The sequence below is a fragment of the Taeniopygia guttata genome, chromosome 26, assembly GCF_048771995.1.
Source record: "Taeniopygia guttata chromosome 26, bTaeGut7.mat, whole genome shotgun sequence".
Classification (NCBI taxonomy): domain Eukaryota; kingdom Metazoa; phylum Chordata; class Aves; order Passeriformes; family Estrildidae; genus Taeniopygia; species Taeniopygia guttata.
Window position 1 is genome coordinate 942,288 of NC_133051.1, and position 15,690 is coordinate 957,977.

A 15,690-nucleotide genomic window follows, 5' to 3' on the forward strand; every position below is an offset into this window, starting at 1 on the left:
CCATCAGGAGCCTTCAGTGCTTCCAGGACAGGGAATGAACCAGCCAATGTCCCTGGGCTGCTGCTGGTGCTGCAGGTGACACATTGCTGCAGCTCCTGCGTGCCCAGGGGGGATGAGGCAGCCCCAGACAGGGAGCCAGCCCCTGCTGGGAGTTTGCACAGCTCAGGCAGGCTGGGAAGGGCTGGAGGGAGCCCTGGGGCAGTGCCAGCTCGCCCGGGGCTCTGTGTCCTCACACAACCTCCCTGCAGGGCTCCAGCCTCCCTGCAGGTCAGGCAGGGCTGGGGATGGAGACTGAGCCCTTTGTGAGGCTCTGCCCCAATTCCTACCCAGAAAATGCCCATTGCCACCTGCAGCTCTGAGGAGTGGCCTGGGGGAGCAGCAGGACGTGGGAGAGGCTCATTGCCCGGGATCTGAGCAAAGCTGAGCCCTCGGGAATTTTCTCACATCCTCTGCCCGAGCAAGGTTAGATCTGATCAGTAACACACGGCTGCCTCTGCATGCACCAGTGAAACCAAAAATATGCACGGCCTCCTTGCTCACCTGATGGCTCCTGCCTGGCCTAGAGAGGCACAGAACCACCAGGCAGGCTTTATCCACGGGTTTATAAACCCCAAAACCAATAAAATTTGGATTCTCTTATTTCCTTCTGGGTTTCAGCCTTAGGCAGCTCCGAGTTTGGCTCGTGTTCCAGCATCCCCGGGAGGTGCCGGGCAGGAAATCGAAGCCATTTCAAACATATTGCTTACATGATGTTTTCAAAAAGGAAAGAGAATAATATTTCCTGAGGAACTCTGTGGCTCCCACCTGATCAGCTGGAAGCCGTGGCTTTGGAGAAACAGGGTTTTTGTGTGGTGATTTTTGACAGTCATTTAGTTTTCTCCTCCTTGGGGAGAATCACGACTCACTGAAGCTCATTTAGAGCAAACTCCACATTAGACAGTCTTGTCTAAGTGGCTTTTGATGCCATTTTACATGGCCACTCAAGGTCAACAAAGCAAACTAAGCAAGACCAATCCCTTCAGCTGTGAAATGCAGAGCTGGAGGAGGATGTTCCTGGGGGCAGAGAGAGGCTGACACGGAGCTGTGCAGGATTATTCAGCTGGAAGGGCACAGGTGAGCTGTGGACAGATAACACAGATGCAGGGCTATTTTGTGGGCTTTGGGCAAGAGCTGCAAATGGTTTGTGACAAGCAGATACCTGGTGCCTCCCTCGCCCTAAATAACACCAGAACAACACCAGCTCTGGGCTTGCTCTCGTGTTTTGTGTCCATCACAGAGCTGAGCTCAGCACTCAGCCCTGCTCTCCTTCCCTTGGGCGTCCTTCTCTGCATGGGGGGAGAGCTGGGGCTCCAGGAGAAGACAATGCTGCTGATTTAAAGCACCATCCAAAGCAATCCAGCCTTGCCAGCCCAAATTTCATTCTAATGAATCCATCCCGGAAGAATACTACTTAATTAATTAGCAGCTCATTTGCATGAGGTGGCATGTTATTAAAGTTCTGCTGCTGCAAGTAGGGCTGTGACAAGGTGTGAGCTGACAGCTTTTCAAATAAAAAGTCTTTTCAGGGAATGATCTCCTGAACTGGCAGCTTTGTTCTAAACGAGCCTCTCATGCAGTAATAAATTAAAGCCATGGGGCTGCTGATTAGGCTCTGCATGGTGCCTCTGCCATCCTCCCTGCCTCATCCTGCACGAGGCTGGAGGAGCAGAAGGGTGGGAGAGGGAAATAAAGGCCTGGAGGAGGAAAGAACCTCTCCAGTGGCAATTTCTCTTAAGGGTTTGTCCTGTCAGGATGTCTGAGCTGCTGCTTCCCCCCAGAACCCTGCAGAAAGGCAGCAAGGGATCCTCCTCCCGATCTCCTTCCTCGTGGGGATGGCAAGGGCTGTGCTGATGGAGGAAATGCTCGTGGAATGATGGAATCTCTTCTCCTGGCAGATCCAGCATTGTGGGTGCACCCACAGTGTGGGGCTGGGGGGCTGGAGTCCCCTCCTGCCCCTGCCCAGGTGACCCATGGTGAGGGGTCCTGGGGTCCTGGCACGCTTGCATCAGCAAATTCACATCCCATGTGTGGGGTGGGACTGGCTGAATGATCCTCAGAAATCCCCACACCCCTCTGGGTTTAGTCATGACCTGGAAATGGGTCCAGCCCAGATGTCAGCAGAAACTCTGGGGGTTCTTTACTCCCAGAATTTCACAGAGGGCCTGAAGGGCTCTTGGAAACTTTCTGGGTAAAAATTTGCAGTTCCAGTGGTGGATTCTCCCCTCCTGGAGGTTGCTGTGGGGGTCAGAGGATGCAGGACCGGGAGTGTCCAGCTTTTCACTTCACTGCCTTTACAAAAATCAACAACTTCAGGCAGTGCCTGCTGCTCCTGGCCCTGGGAATCCTCTCAGGAGCCCTTCCATGGCCTTCCTGGCTGTTTCCAGCCCCTCCTGGCTCTGTTGGAAGCCCAAAGTGCTTTGGGACCCCAGGCAGCTGCAGAGGTGGGGAGAAGCTGCAGCTCTCAGGAGTTCATGGGCGGCCTTGCTGCAGGGTCCGGGCTGGGGAATCAGTCCCCTCACGCATGGGCTTATTCAGCTGTTTTTTTCTGGCATCAGAAACTCCATCCTGAGTCAGCCTGGTGGAAACACCCCTAATGAAAACAGACAGGTAATTTAATCATGGAAAGTTCCTGCAAAGAGATTTGATGTCTTCTAATGGGAGCCTGCTGGGAGGGACTGGGAGGGAAGGCAGAGCTACCCCACCACTGGCACTGCCTGGGCTCCACACCTGAGGGGAACTTTCCCACACGAGGTGTGCTGCAGCTTCATGTCAGATTAGATCCTTGAGTGGCTCCTACACGGAGCCACAATGTGGAATTTTGCTAATCTCTGGTGATAAAGGCCAGCTTAGCTGCAGCTGCATTGTGGGGGTATTAGGGAGCTCAGTGTGAGCCCGGCCCTGCAGGGCTGCAGCTCCCTGCACCCAGCACATCCTGCTCCTCCGCAGGGGCTGCCAGCAGGATCACTTGGGATTTGCAGATTGCATCGTTGGGCTCTTCTCAGGGGACATTTGTAAACACCCAGCAGGAGGGAAGGGCTGGGGCTGGCCCGGGCAGCTCCTCGGGCTCCTGTCCGAGCTGGCAGCCCGTGGTGTGTCCTCCCAAGCTCTGCTGGCCCTCGCTGAGCTGCCTCTCCCCACCCCTGTGCTCCACCTGTGCCCTGCTTCCCTCCGTGCCCCTCTCCTGAACCCTTCCCACACCCATCACTCTGTCAGGGACAGGGAGGGGACAGAGCCAGATGGGATTCCAGCCCCATCCCTGTGCTCCCCTGTCCCCCACAGCTATGCCAGGACGAGCCCTGGCAGGGGATGAGCCCAGAGGTGCAGGACTGGTCCCACCCCTGCTCCAGCAGCTGTCAGGCCCCAGGAGGGCACCCGTACGTGAAGCAGAGGAATTATTTCCCTCTCCAAACGTCAACAAGAAGCTTCCTGCTGTGTGAGATGATCCCTTTCTTCTTCCTCGTCCACAGAAATCATCGCTCTTCTCTGACATCATCATCTGTTGCCACGGAAACCGAGCCCTGAGCAAGAGATGCAGCGGAGCATCCTGGTGTCAGGGGGTGCCCTCGGCCTGGGCTGTGCCAGGGGGCTCTGGGGGATCTGGGGTTCAGCACCCACCCAGCGCGGGGGCAGAGGGCTCTGCTGTCCCCTTGTCCTGTGCCCGGGGCCACCTCACGGTGACAGAGTCCCTGAGAGCCCCAGGGTTGCTCCCTGGTCTTGGTGGGCACAGGCAGCGCCCAGCACCCCGTGCTGTGCCCCAAAACTGCCATTCCAGGCACCAAGCCCATCCCAGGCTCTTGTTCCAGGCACCAAGCCCATCCCAGGCTCCCATTCCAGGCACCAAGCCCATCCTAGGCTCCCATTCCAGGCACCAAGCCCATCCCAGGCTCCCGTTCCAGGCACCAAGCCCATCCCAGGCTCCCATTCCAGGCACCAAGCCCATCCCAGGCTCCTGTTCCAGGCACCAAGCCCATCCCAGGCTCCCATTCCAGGCACCAAGCCCATCCTAGGCTCCCATTCCAGGCACCAAGCCCATCCCAGGCTCCCGTTCCAGGCACCAAGCCCATCCCAGGCTCCCATTCCAGGCACCAAGCCCATCCCAGGCTCCCGTTCCAGGCACCAAGCCCATCCCAGGCTCCCGTTCCCGGCACCAAGCCCATCCCAGGCTCCCACTCCAGGCACCAAGCCCATCCCAGGCTCCCGTTCCAGGCACACTCCGAGGTCTCAGCCGGGCTGGAGGAGCTGTCCGGGCGCTGTCTCCAGCCCAGAGCTGCAATTCCCAGTTGGAATTGGTCTGCGCCGGCCTTGTCCGGTGGTATCTCTCTTTATTAGCCCTGTCTGACCTCATTACTAGAAGGAAGCTGAGTTTAACGAGCTGCTGGAGCCCTGAGGGAGCTCTGGAAAACAGTTGTTTTTCACAAAGGCCGCTGATCCTTCATGTCCGGCGCTTCCATTCCTGTCTGGCCATTAATCAGTGTGCGGTGCTGGCTGTGGATCCCTGTCAGCCCAGCGTTCCTGCTCTTTATTCCCCAGGTCATTCCTGTCCCTCTGTCCCTGCTGCAGGCTGGTGGCTCCCAGAGCAGCGTGGGTGACTCGGGGGGCAGCAGCCAGTGAGGCACTGGGCTCATACTGGTGTGAAAATGCCTCTAATTAATTCTTGCTATTCCACGGGGGCTGTCACCATCCTAATTCTCACAGGTGGAATTAAAGCAGGATTTGACCTTTTGCCTTTCAGGGGATTTTGCTTTCTGAAAATTCAGGGCTTTCGAGGCAGGCTTGGGCTGGCAGCTTAATCCTGCCAGAGGCTCCTGTGTCTGACTCTGGGTGTTCCACAGACCTCTCGCATTCCCACCTGATGTTCTTTTCCAGCACTGAACACTTGGGAGGTAGAGGGAAAAAGAGAGAAATCCAGGAAATAAATCAGGTTCATTTTAGAGAGAATCTTAAAAGTTTACAATTTTCCTTCCCCCTGGATGGTCAATCATAGCTCACTGCCGGTCTCTGTGCTCGCCTTGCAACAACAAAACTCTCTCATTATTTCTCCTGGATTGCCAAAATCACACTGGCTGCAGTGGAGACGGAACCTTTGCTCCAGCTCCCGCTCCAATGTGCTGCCTCCTGCTCCTCTCAGCTCCAAACTGCTCTGTGTGCAGTCTGGAGCCGAGATTTTTGAATTCATTCCTTTTCCCACCTCCCCCTCCTCCCCTGACCCCGTCACCCCCCAAAACCAAGCCGGAGTTTGGTGCCCTCTGAGCCGTGCGTGTTTTCTCCCGCAGATCCGGGCGGACGGGCCGCCCCAGGGCGGGATCCAGTACGAGGTGGTGCCGGTGTTCAAGGATGGGAGCCCGGTGCTGCGGGACATGGCCTTCTCCACCGACCACAAGTACCTGTACGTCATGTCGGAGCGCCAGGTGAGTGCCTGCTCCACGCCCTGCCCGGGGGTTCCAGCTGCCCTCCCTCAGCCCTGAGCTCTGGAGCTGTCCCCGAGGTGCCACCATGGGGATCCCAGCTCCCCTCCCTCAGCCCTGAGCTCTGGAGCTGTCCCCGAGGTGCCACCATGGGGATCCCAGCTCCCCTTCCTCAGCCCTGAGCTCTGGAGCTGTCCCCAAGGTGCTGCCATGGGGATCCCAGCTCCTCTCCCTCAGCCCTGAGCTCTGGAGCTGTCCCCAAGGTGCCACCATGGGGATCCCAGCTCCCCTCCCTCAGCCGTGAGCTCTGGAGCTGTCCCCGAGGTGCCACCATGGGATCCCAGCTCCCCTCCCTCAGCCCTGAGCTCTGGAGCTGTCCCCGAGGTGCCACCATGGGGATCCCAGCTCCCCACCCTCAGCAGTGAGCTCTGGAGCTGTCCCCGAGGTGCTGCCATGGGGACAACACTTGCAGGGCCGGGAGGAGCTGGGGTTTTTCTGCCCCTGAGCAGAGGTTGGCATCAGTGCTTGGGGAGAGCTGAACCTGCTGGTTCCTGGCTGGAAGTGATGGGAACGGAGCTGGTTCAGGGCTCTGGGCTGCAGAGGTTCCAGGGCTCGTGCAGGATGTCTGGGAGCATCCCTGAGCACAAAACCCCAGAATCCCCGAGGCTGGAAAATCCCTGCAGAACCATCGGTTCCATCTTGTGCCCATCCCCACCTCATCCCCAGCCCGGAGCCCTGAGTGCCACCTCCAGCATTCCTGGGACACCTCCAGGGATGGGCACTCCAGAGCTCCCTGGGCAGCCCCTGCCGAGGCCTGAGCGCCCTTTCTGTGTGCTGTTAAACTGTTCTGTTTGGAGCAGACCCCTGGTCAGTGACAGCTTTCCACCCGTCCTCCCTCCCAGCTGCCCTGAGCTGCTGCAGGGAGGTGTTGGTGTGGTCAGGGATGTTCTGATGGAGGTAGAGAGCAGCTCTCCCTGTGCCTTGCACTGGGAGCTCCCAGCTCCTCCCAGAGCCAGCAGAACTGCTTTTCTGACCTACAGCAAGAAAAGAAAAAACTGGGAAATCCTTTCCTTGGTTGTAAAGTCATTTGAAAGCAGGGAAGAAATGCTTAAAAGAGGGCAAAGTCTTCTCCCTGCTGAAAGCCTCGAGTGAGCGAATCCCTGAGGCTGAGGAAAGCATTTTGTGCTTGTTAGAGCCACTCAGGGACCGACACTTGCATGAGCAGCCACAAATTTCCCATCCCACCGCAGCTCGGGCTGGGATTAGATGGCAATAATGAGGATCTGTGCAAACTTTGCAATTGAATTATTTGATTCAATGTTAATTCTTGGTCACTTTGTGCAGCAGCACGTGCTGCCCATGCTCCCACCAGGGAGGAAAGGACCCAGTGTGGATCTCAAACAGCTGAGGAACTGTTTTCATTAGGAGCAAAGTCCAGGGGGAATGCCTCTAACTCATCTTTTATGAGGCAAGAGCGTCTTAATATTCATCAAAGCACTAATTTGCTTAATTGTGAAACAAAAAGATGTGAAGAGAATTAGCAAATAATAGAATATTCCTGGAACATTAATTCCATTTCCAGCCACGGCTCTGCCTTGGGGACACTCCAGGAGCTGGGGGCTGTTGCCTCTCATTCCTTGCAGGATTTGCCACAGGATTTGCCCGTTGCCCTCGCAGCAATGCGTGCTCTGGGTCCCAAAATCCCAGTACCTGATGTATATGGATCCTGGCAGCTCCTGTGACCCCAGTGCCCCCATCCTGCAGGCTGATAGGCCAGCAAAGTGCAGCCAAGAATGTATTTTTCCCCAGCTCTCTATAAAGGAGGCTGATGATTGAAAAGGGTCAGAAGCAAGAGGAGGAGGGAGATCCAGCAGCTCCAGGGGGATGAGGCTGTGAATGGTGGGAGGTGCAGGAAGGACGGAGAACACACAGCAAAAAACGGCCTCTGAAGGCTGGAAATGGAGAACAAACCGAAATTTGCCATGGAGAGCAGCTGCTCCTAGCAGGGCTGTGCTGCAGTTAGGGTGGAGGGAGGATTGCCCAGAGCTGGGACAGAGCCAGGCCAGTGCTGTGCCCACACACGGCCCTCGAGGCACGGCTGGGGCTGTGCGATTCACCTGGGCAAGGTGCCCCTGACAGAGCTGCTGGCAGCTCCTGAGCCCCTCTGGGCGTGGGGACAGCGCTGGGACAGCCCTGGGAGGGGATCTGGGCATGGGGACAGCCCTGGGACAACCCTGGGACAGCCCTGGGACGGGATCTGGGCATGGGGACAGCCCTGGGATGTGGTCTGGGACAGCCCTGGGATGGGATCTGGGCATGGGGACAGTGCTGGGACAGCCCTGGGACAGGGTCTGGCCGTGGGGACAGCCCTGAGAGGGCTCTGGGTGCAGCCCCAGGAGGGCTCTGGGTGCAGCCCTGGGGCTGTGGGGATGCTTCCCAAAGGATGGAGGGAGCTCCTCGGCACGGAGCCCAGCTCCCTTCTGTGCAGGCAGCAGCCAGGACCAGCTTTGTGCAGAAATGCAGGGAAAAGAGCCTCTCCCTGCTCAGATCTGGAGCTGTGGCTGCAGGCACAGCCCTTCCCCATCCCCTGGCTCCTGTCCCAGCCCTGTCTGTGCTTTGCTCCAGTTTGTTCCTCCCTCTTTTTTTGAGCTCTCCCTGAGCCTTTCATGTCTGGCTGCCAACTCCTTCCAAAGCAGAATATTTGACATTTGATTTCACTCCCACAAAGCACAGAAGCAACAGTTGCACAGCCCAGTCTGGGGGAGAGAGGAATAAAGAAACTTTGCTTCCAGGCACTCAGAGCTCTTGAACCAGAGCTTAAGGGTGGTTTTAGGAGCTTTCAGGTTCCCTTCCCACAGCACCTGCTTTCAAACACTCAGAGGGGAAAAGAGAGGTGGTTCTGACAGTGTTTGAAGCAGGAATTAATTTCTCAGTGCTGGTGGAGCAAACAAAGCCCATTTCTGCACACAGGCTGAGCAAGGCTCGGGGAGAGCTGGATGGAGATGGAGATGATGGAGATGGAGATTGAGATGGGGACACTGCAGGAGCTTTGTGGGGTTCCAGGGTGGGAACAGCACTGGGTCTGGTGGGTGCTGGTGGAGTTAATCTCCCCAAAATCCCACATTTTGGGTCCTGTCCCCAAATTCACCATGGGTTTTGTGGTGGGGGGACCAGCACAGCCACAGTGAGGGGACCATGGATCTCCTCAGCCACTGCCCAGTGTGAGCTGCCTCACTTTTCACAGGCAAATTCAATTAACAGTCTCTATCAAGGAAAAAAAACCACAAAACACCCCACAAAAAATAAAATATTGACATGGAGTTGGTCACGTTGCTGCTTCACTGGTGAGACGTGGGGATCAAACAGCAGGTGAGGGGTTAATGGCAATGTTTGACAAATGTGGGGCCACCAACGCCCCCTGGTTTAAAAATTCCCATTTTGCCACTGAGTCTGTCACACAGCCCACACCAACAAGCCCTGCACGTGCAGAAAATCTTCTCTGCTTGCTCCCCTCCAGAGGGAAGGGCTGAGGCTCTCAGGAGCAGGGCTGCTGGTGCTGAGGAGAAGTGGCTCTGTAATTCAGCCCAGGAGCATTAATTGTCTGCGTGTCAGCGAGGCAGTTGGGTTTTTTCAGTGTCTGAAAGCCCCAACTCGATCAATCCTGGGTGATTCGATGGCCCCAAGGCTGCAGGAGCCCCTCTGCTCCCCAGGCAGCTCTGCCCTGGCTGCTGCTCCCCCCAGGGCTGTGGGCACGGGCATTATGTAAGCAGCACCAAAACTGGGGCCAAAGATTTTCACAGCTCTCCACAGAAGAAGGAGTTTGGCTATTTTTAAGGCAGGAGTGAGAGGAGCTCAATCAAACCTGGGGTAGGGACTGCCAGCTCCAAAAGATTTCACCACCTAATCAAGGGCTGCAGACGTGGAATTCACATCATCAGGATCAAAATGCTCACAGGAAACGCTGGCTGGAAGGAAAATCCTCGTGTTAGTGGTGAGGAAAACACCCCAGCTCTGAGGGAGCCCGTGCTGCTCCAGGGGTGCTGGATGTGCCCACTGTGCCTCTGGGGCACAGCTTTGTGTTCTCTGATGGAATCAGAGAACCACAGATTGGTTTGGGCTGGGAGGGACTTCGGAATTCGTCTCATTCCACCCCAGGTTGCTCCAAGCCCCATCCAAACTGGCTTTGAGCTCTCCAGGGAAGGGGCAGCCACAGCTCCTCCTCGTTTATTCCCAGACCTGTTGCTTTTCCACCGACTGAATTCCTCCCTCCCCCTCCACATCCATCACTCTGGCTTTAGGTAAAGAAATTGTCTTTTAGTCTGCTCTGGGAGCAGTGAAACATTTGCTTTGCAAGTGCCCCCTTGGCAGGAGCTGCAGCTCTCCGGGGATGATTTGTTGTGCATTCCCCTGTCCTGTAACCCCGAGAGGTTTCTGTGCAAACTGCTTTGCTTTGGGCTGAACTGCTGCATGCTGAGGGAGGGGGAGGCAGACAGGAGCCGCCCAGATGATTTAGGAAAAGTTGGATTGGAGTGAGGACTGAGAAAAACAGGGGAGCCCATCAGTCCTGGAGCAGCAGGGCTGTAAATACTGATGGTGTCCTGAAAAGAACTGAGAAAACATGATAAAAAATGCAGGAGATGTAGATAAAAGGGTCTGGAGTCATCAAGAGGGAAAAAATGAACTGATTAAATTTTTAACTACATTATCTGCTAGTTGAACAGCCAGTTAGCTGGACATAATCTCAGCAAACTTCGAACACTGGCACAGGGAGAAGGGCTCGGCTGAATCCACCAGAGGTGTCCAAAATCCTGCCTCCCTGTCCCCTCCACCTGCTCATCCTGTGCCCATGGGCTGGGACAGAGAGAGCTGGGATGGGGACAGGAGCCCCTGGAGGAAGGGCTGTGCCCCTGGGGTGTGTGCACAGCTCCTCCTCCACCCTCCCAAAATTCCCAACTCAGCGCCGCCTCTGCCTTTCCCGCGCTCAGTGAGGAATAATTAAGAAATTCCGCTGAAAACTTGTCCGTGCTCATTAATAATTGCCCGCTGATGAGGAGGATGTGTTAATTAACACCAGTTGCCCAGAAGGCCGCAATCCAGGCAGGTGGGACCTGCTGGGGCTCACTGCTGGCCCCAGTGCCCCCCGTGCCCCCAGACCCTGGGATGTCTGTCCAGACACAAAATAAACGCGGGCAGCTCGGGGCAGAACCTTTGAGGTGAGGAATCCTTGAAGAATGAACTTTCCTGGAAGAAGGGGTGGAAGAGGCTGCGGTGTGAGCTGGGGTCAGCGGGTTTGTTCTTCCTGCATGAGTTTTATTGCAGACTCTGCTCGTGTGCTGGCTCCTTTCAAGCGCTGCCTGCCTTTGCCTGCAGTTTGTTCAGTTTGTTTGTTTTGCTCTGCTCTTTCTTTGTATTAGGCCTGTTTCTTGCCCTGCCAGTCACAGCCACAGGGTTCCCACGTGTTTGCTTCGGCATTTGCTTCCCTTTCCAATTCCTCCTCTTCCACAGAGCCATTGTTTCATTTCCAGGCGAGCCACCACGGTGCTGAGGCATTTCTAGAATTTCCCTTACGTGCACATCCCCAGGCAGAGAGCCTCAGCTCCCCAGTGCTGCGGGTTTCTAAAGGGACCTGGGGCATCCTTCCTGAAGGGAGGCTGCAGACAGGTGGGGTCGATCTCTTCCACTGGGCAGCAACTGGCAGAACAAGAGGACACAGCCTCAGCTACATCAGGGAAGGTTTAGGTTGGATATTAGGAAAAAATCTTTCACTGAAAGAATAATAAAATACTGGAATTGTCTTCCTAGGGAGGTGGTGGAATCACCATCTCTGGATATGTTTAAAAAAAGACTGGACGTGGCACTTGGTGCTATGGTCTAGTTGTGGTGTTAGGGCACAGGTTGGACTTGATGATCTTAGAGGTCTTTTCCAACCTCATTATTCTGTGATTCTGTGTGATTCTGTGATCCTCAGGAGCTGGGGGCAGCTCTGGTGTCCCTCCAGATTTGGTGCCACCACCCCTGCTCCATCTGGAAAGCAGAAGAGTTCATGGAGTCCCAGAATTTGTTGGGCTGGAAAGGACCTTAAAGCTCATCCACTGGAAGTGGACAGGGACACTTCCCACTGTCCCAGGCTGTCCAGAGCCTCCTCCAGCTCTCTGGGGGATGCTGATGTTCAAGGCTGGGTTTGGAATGCTGCAGGATTTTCTGTCTGGATGGACAGACAGACCCAGGCCTTCCTCACCAGCAGAAAAAGGAGAGAGTGGAGTCCCCAGGAGGGAAAAGGGCTTGAAGGAGAGATCTGCAGTGTCACACTCAGTGCTCAGCTATAAAATTCAAAAGCAAATCTGGGTTCCTCTTCCTCTTTAAAGTTGCCCTCTTCCCATCCCCGTGCTCCTGGAACAGTTTGTGTCCCCAGCAGATGAATTTGGCGGGCACTGAGCCGGCGAGGCCGGGAATTGCTCACATCAAGCACCAACAGAAAGGAAACATAACTCACAATATGCTGAGGGGAGCTCTGAAATTGCACAAATTATTCTATTTTATACTTTAATTAGTTTGAATTAGCAATGGGAATAGATGCATAAAATGATCCAGCGAAGGGTGAAATGGAAAAAGGGCTGTGCTGTGGAGTAGTGCTTTATTACCGTGGGGTTTGTGCACACAGAGAGCAGGAGCTGCTCCTGCTGGATCCGGTCCCTGGGAAGACTGCCTGATCCCTGGAAGTGTTCTCCTCATCCCTGGCAGTGTCCCAGGCCAGGCTGGCCAGGGTTTGGGGTTTGGAGCACCCTGGGACAGTGGAAGGTGTCCCTGGGACTGTGGGAGGTGTCCTGCCCCTGGCAGGGGTGGCACTGGAGGGGGTTTAAGATCCTTTCCAACCCAAACCATTCCTGGGTCTGGCTCTGCCAAGTTCAAAGTTTATCCTGCAGTGCTTCCATTGGATCAGGCTTTGCCTGGTCCCCTCAAAAGCCTGGGACAATGTGGCATTTTTCTGGGGGCTGTGTGGGCTGGGAACCCCCCCAGCACTGACCCCTCCAGGCTTCCAGCTCCTGCTGGAATCTGAGGCTCAAAGGGGCAGAAGGATTTAAGAGAGTTCAAATCCACCCTGACTCTTAAACCCTTTGCCTTTTTCTCCTTTTCCCCCTGAAGGTTCTGAAAAATTCCCCAGATGAGGTGCAGCTTGACTCAAGCTCCTGCAGGTTCCAGATAGGTTGAAAATGATGGATGTGCCCCAGGGAAAGTGGCTGGAATGGTCTTGCAAGCTGGGACTAAATATAAAAGTTAAGGCTGGTTGTAAAGCAGAAAAAAAACAACTTTGGTGAGGTTTGCTCTTGCTCTCCCTCCTTCTCCTCTGGAAAAATATTTCCCATTATAACTTTGCTGTGGCAAAAAGTGTTGATATTTTCTGGAGTGTGGCTCTGGAGGGAGGTACACGGATTTGTCAGGGATGAGAGCACATTCAGCATCCCAAATGGAAATGCTGAGCACCAGCCCTGCGGCAGAACAAGAACCCCTCCAGCCTCGGGGGTCCCTCCATCCCCGAGGTCCCTCCAGCCCCATCCCCGTGCTGTTCCAAGGAGCCACTCGATGACTGTGGCATTTCTGCCTGCTGCTGGGGAGGGGAGGGAGCTCCATCAATAATCCTGTATTTATTTGAGCAGCGAGCAGGAATGTGCCTGGCAGACTAAACACTGCCTGCTCCCCCTGCCCCAGCCCTGCCCAGGGCCCTGCCAAGAGTGCTGGGGGCCAGACAGAGAGGGGGAGCAGCAATCCTGGCCTGGAGCTTTCTGTGTGGGTGTTAAAGAAATTATTTTTATTGTAATCAAGCTTGGAACGTGCTGCTCACACAGGAGGATTGTTGTTTTCCCTCTTTATTTCCCCTCTGCCTTTTTCCTGGTTTCTCTGCAGCCGCCGCCACTGGGCTGTGAACGTTTTGCTCTCCACTCCCAGATTTATCCTCCCTATGAGGTGGAGCAGCAATATCACGTTTTAATCAGGACTGAAGCATAGGGATGCTGTGTGACCTATCCTGGGAAAGCCCCCAGACCCTCAGTCCCACAGCCAAGGGCCATTCCTCACTTCCCTCTGTCCAGGTCGATGCTCCAGCGGGGAGAACGAGGGAAGAGAAGTCACTGGGTGTCGTTTGCAGTGCCAGGATGTTTACAGAGACCCCATAAATCCGGGCATCACCTTCCCAACTGCAGCTATTCCCGTGCACTCCTCGGAGTGACCCTTTAGAATGGGTAAATGTCCATGAAAAGTTGACTGCAGGGCACCAAATGCCCTTGGAAGCTGCAGCAGACGCCCCAGTGCCTGTCCCTGAGGCGGGGATGCTCCTGGCAGGGCACCCAGGTGTGCTGGGCACCAGGGCTGGCCCCTGGGAGCTGGGGCAGCTCCTTCCCTCCCTGCAGAGCAGCTGGAAGTGGCTGTGGCCAGCGGCGTTTCCAGGCTTGGCTGAGCAGGGGCTGATCCTTGCTGGCAGCCCTGCAGCTGCACAGCAGCTCCTTGGGAGTATTTATAGACCTTGGGCTATTCTACTCCCCACCCTGGGAGCCTCCTCTCCTTCCTCCCAACCTCCTTGAACCCTGCAAGAGCCAAACTTCTGGGTTTGAGGGCAAAAAAGGCAAAGCTCAGGGCGGGTTTTGCTGCTCCTGCCTGGGAGCCCCGGGTTCACAGAGCATCCTCTGGGCTCTGCCCCTCCCCAGATGCAAAGAGAACAGCACCCCTCACTCATCCCAGCTGCAGAATTTGGGGCTTAAAGCTGTGCTGAGGGCTGGTCCAGCAGCTTTGGGCTGTGCTTGCAAAAGGAACAGAGAGACAGGAGCACTGCACAGCACAGCCCACCCCTGCTGCCAGGAGGGCCCGTGTTGGAAATGGGGGGAACTGGCTGTTTTCTCCTCTCAGGAGGCAGGAAAAGGTTGGGGTTTTTTGAGGATGGTTGTCCCTGCAGCCCTGAGGAGCTGGCACAGGTGTTCTGGAGCGTGCTGGAAGCTGGCACAGGAGCTCTGCTTCATCTGGCCTTCAGCAAAACAAGGCTCCAAATGTGCATTGCTGAGGTCAGGGAGGCTGTGGAGGTCAGGGAGGAGCAGGGGGAAGGTTTTCAGGGAGCTGTTTCTCACATTGCACCGGCTCTGGATGGGTTTGGGGCTATCTCAAGGCACGAGCATCCTGCTGGAGTTGTGCCACCAGCAGCAGGGACACATTGCCTGCTCCCCTCCTCCCTGGCTCCACTTCAGAGCATCTCTCCAGCTCCTCCTGCAGCACATATTTATTTATCTGCTCCGTGCCCTTCTGGCTGTGTGGTTTGTGTCGGGTTTGCCCCTCGGGCAGAGGCTGTGCAGAGCAGGAGCTGCTGGGCCGGGCAGCGTGAGGGGCTGCAGGGCATGCAGAGCCCACCCTGGGCTGGCAGGGCCCCAGAGACGCTTTCAAAGCATTGAATTAGAAGACCCCCTGGGAATGCCATCCCAGCAGTGAGGGAACAGGGAGGTTTGGGGACAAAAAGGAGCCCCAGACACTGAGGGGCTCTCAGCTGCTGAGGTGGCTGGAGGTGCTGGAGAAGATGGGGCTGGTGGAGGTGGAATGAGATGAGATTTAAGGCCCTTCCCAAGCCAAGCCATTCCAGGATTCCCTGGTTCTCAGGCTCTCAGAGGCACCAGGGTGGTGCCTTTTGCTTCGTTAGGGACACCCTTAACGACCCTGCTCAGTGCCACGGCCTCCAGAGCCACATCAGAACCAAACTGGCCAAAATCCCTGGAGATTCAGGGCAGGATTTGGGCAGGGATCGCTGCCTGCCTGGTTGGGCAGTCTCTGGAGCTGAGGGGAGCAATTCCCCCCCATCTGCTGGAGCAAGGACAGCACTGGGATCGGGAAGGAGTTTCCTTTGCCCCTGCAGTTGTTCTGGGCCTTTCCCCATCCATTTAAGTGACTCAAGAGCTGTCAGTGCCCTGGGTGCTATTAACACCTCACTAAGAGCTGGATCTAAGTGTTTTTATTTTCATTTTCTTTGTGGAGGGAGCAGGGGAAGGTTTAACAATAACCCTCCCTGTGTGGCTTGGCCTTGGTGCTAGCGAGCAGACAGCGCTGCCCACAAAAACAATTTGCTCAAAATCCGTCCAAAAAAGAGCTGACCACACTTTTATTTGGAGAAGCTGTGCCAGAAACAGCATTCCCGTGCCTGCAGAGAGGAGTGCAGGCTCCAGTCAGTAAAAACAAGCTGGATTTTTCCATTTTAGGCCTCTGCCTGCTCCAGGCT

The 15,690-nt window shown here is 55.6% G+C and overlaps 1 protein-coding gene across 5 annotated transcripts in view; it reads left to right on the forward strand.

Moving 5' to 3' along the window:
- PLXNA2 (plexin A2) overlaps window positions 1–15,690 on the forward strand; it is a 124,014-nt gene that overhangs the window by 36,713 nt on the left and 71,611 nt on the right. For 4 of the 5 annotated variants that reach the window (XM_072918931.1, XM_030291772.4, XM_072918929.1 and 1 more), the window contains exon 4: window positions 5,313–5,447. In XM_072918931.1, coding sequence (XP_072775032.1) covers window positions 5,313–5,447 — 135 coding nt within the window. Of the gene's footprint in view, window positions 1–2,594; window positions 2,649–5,312; window positions 5,448–15,690 lie in introns of those variants that run through there. The other variant, XM_072918932.1, reaches the window with a different exon arrangement.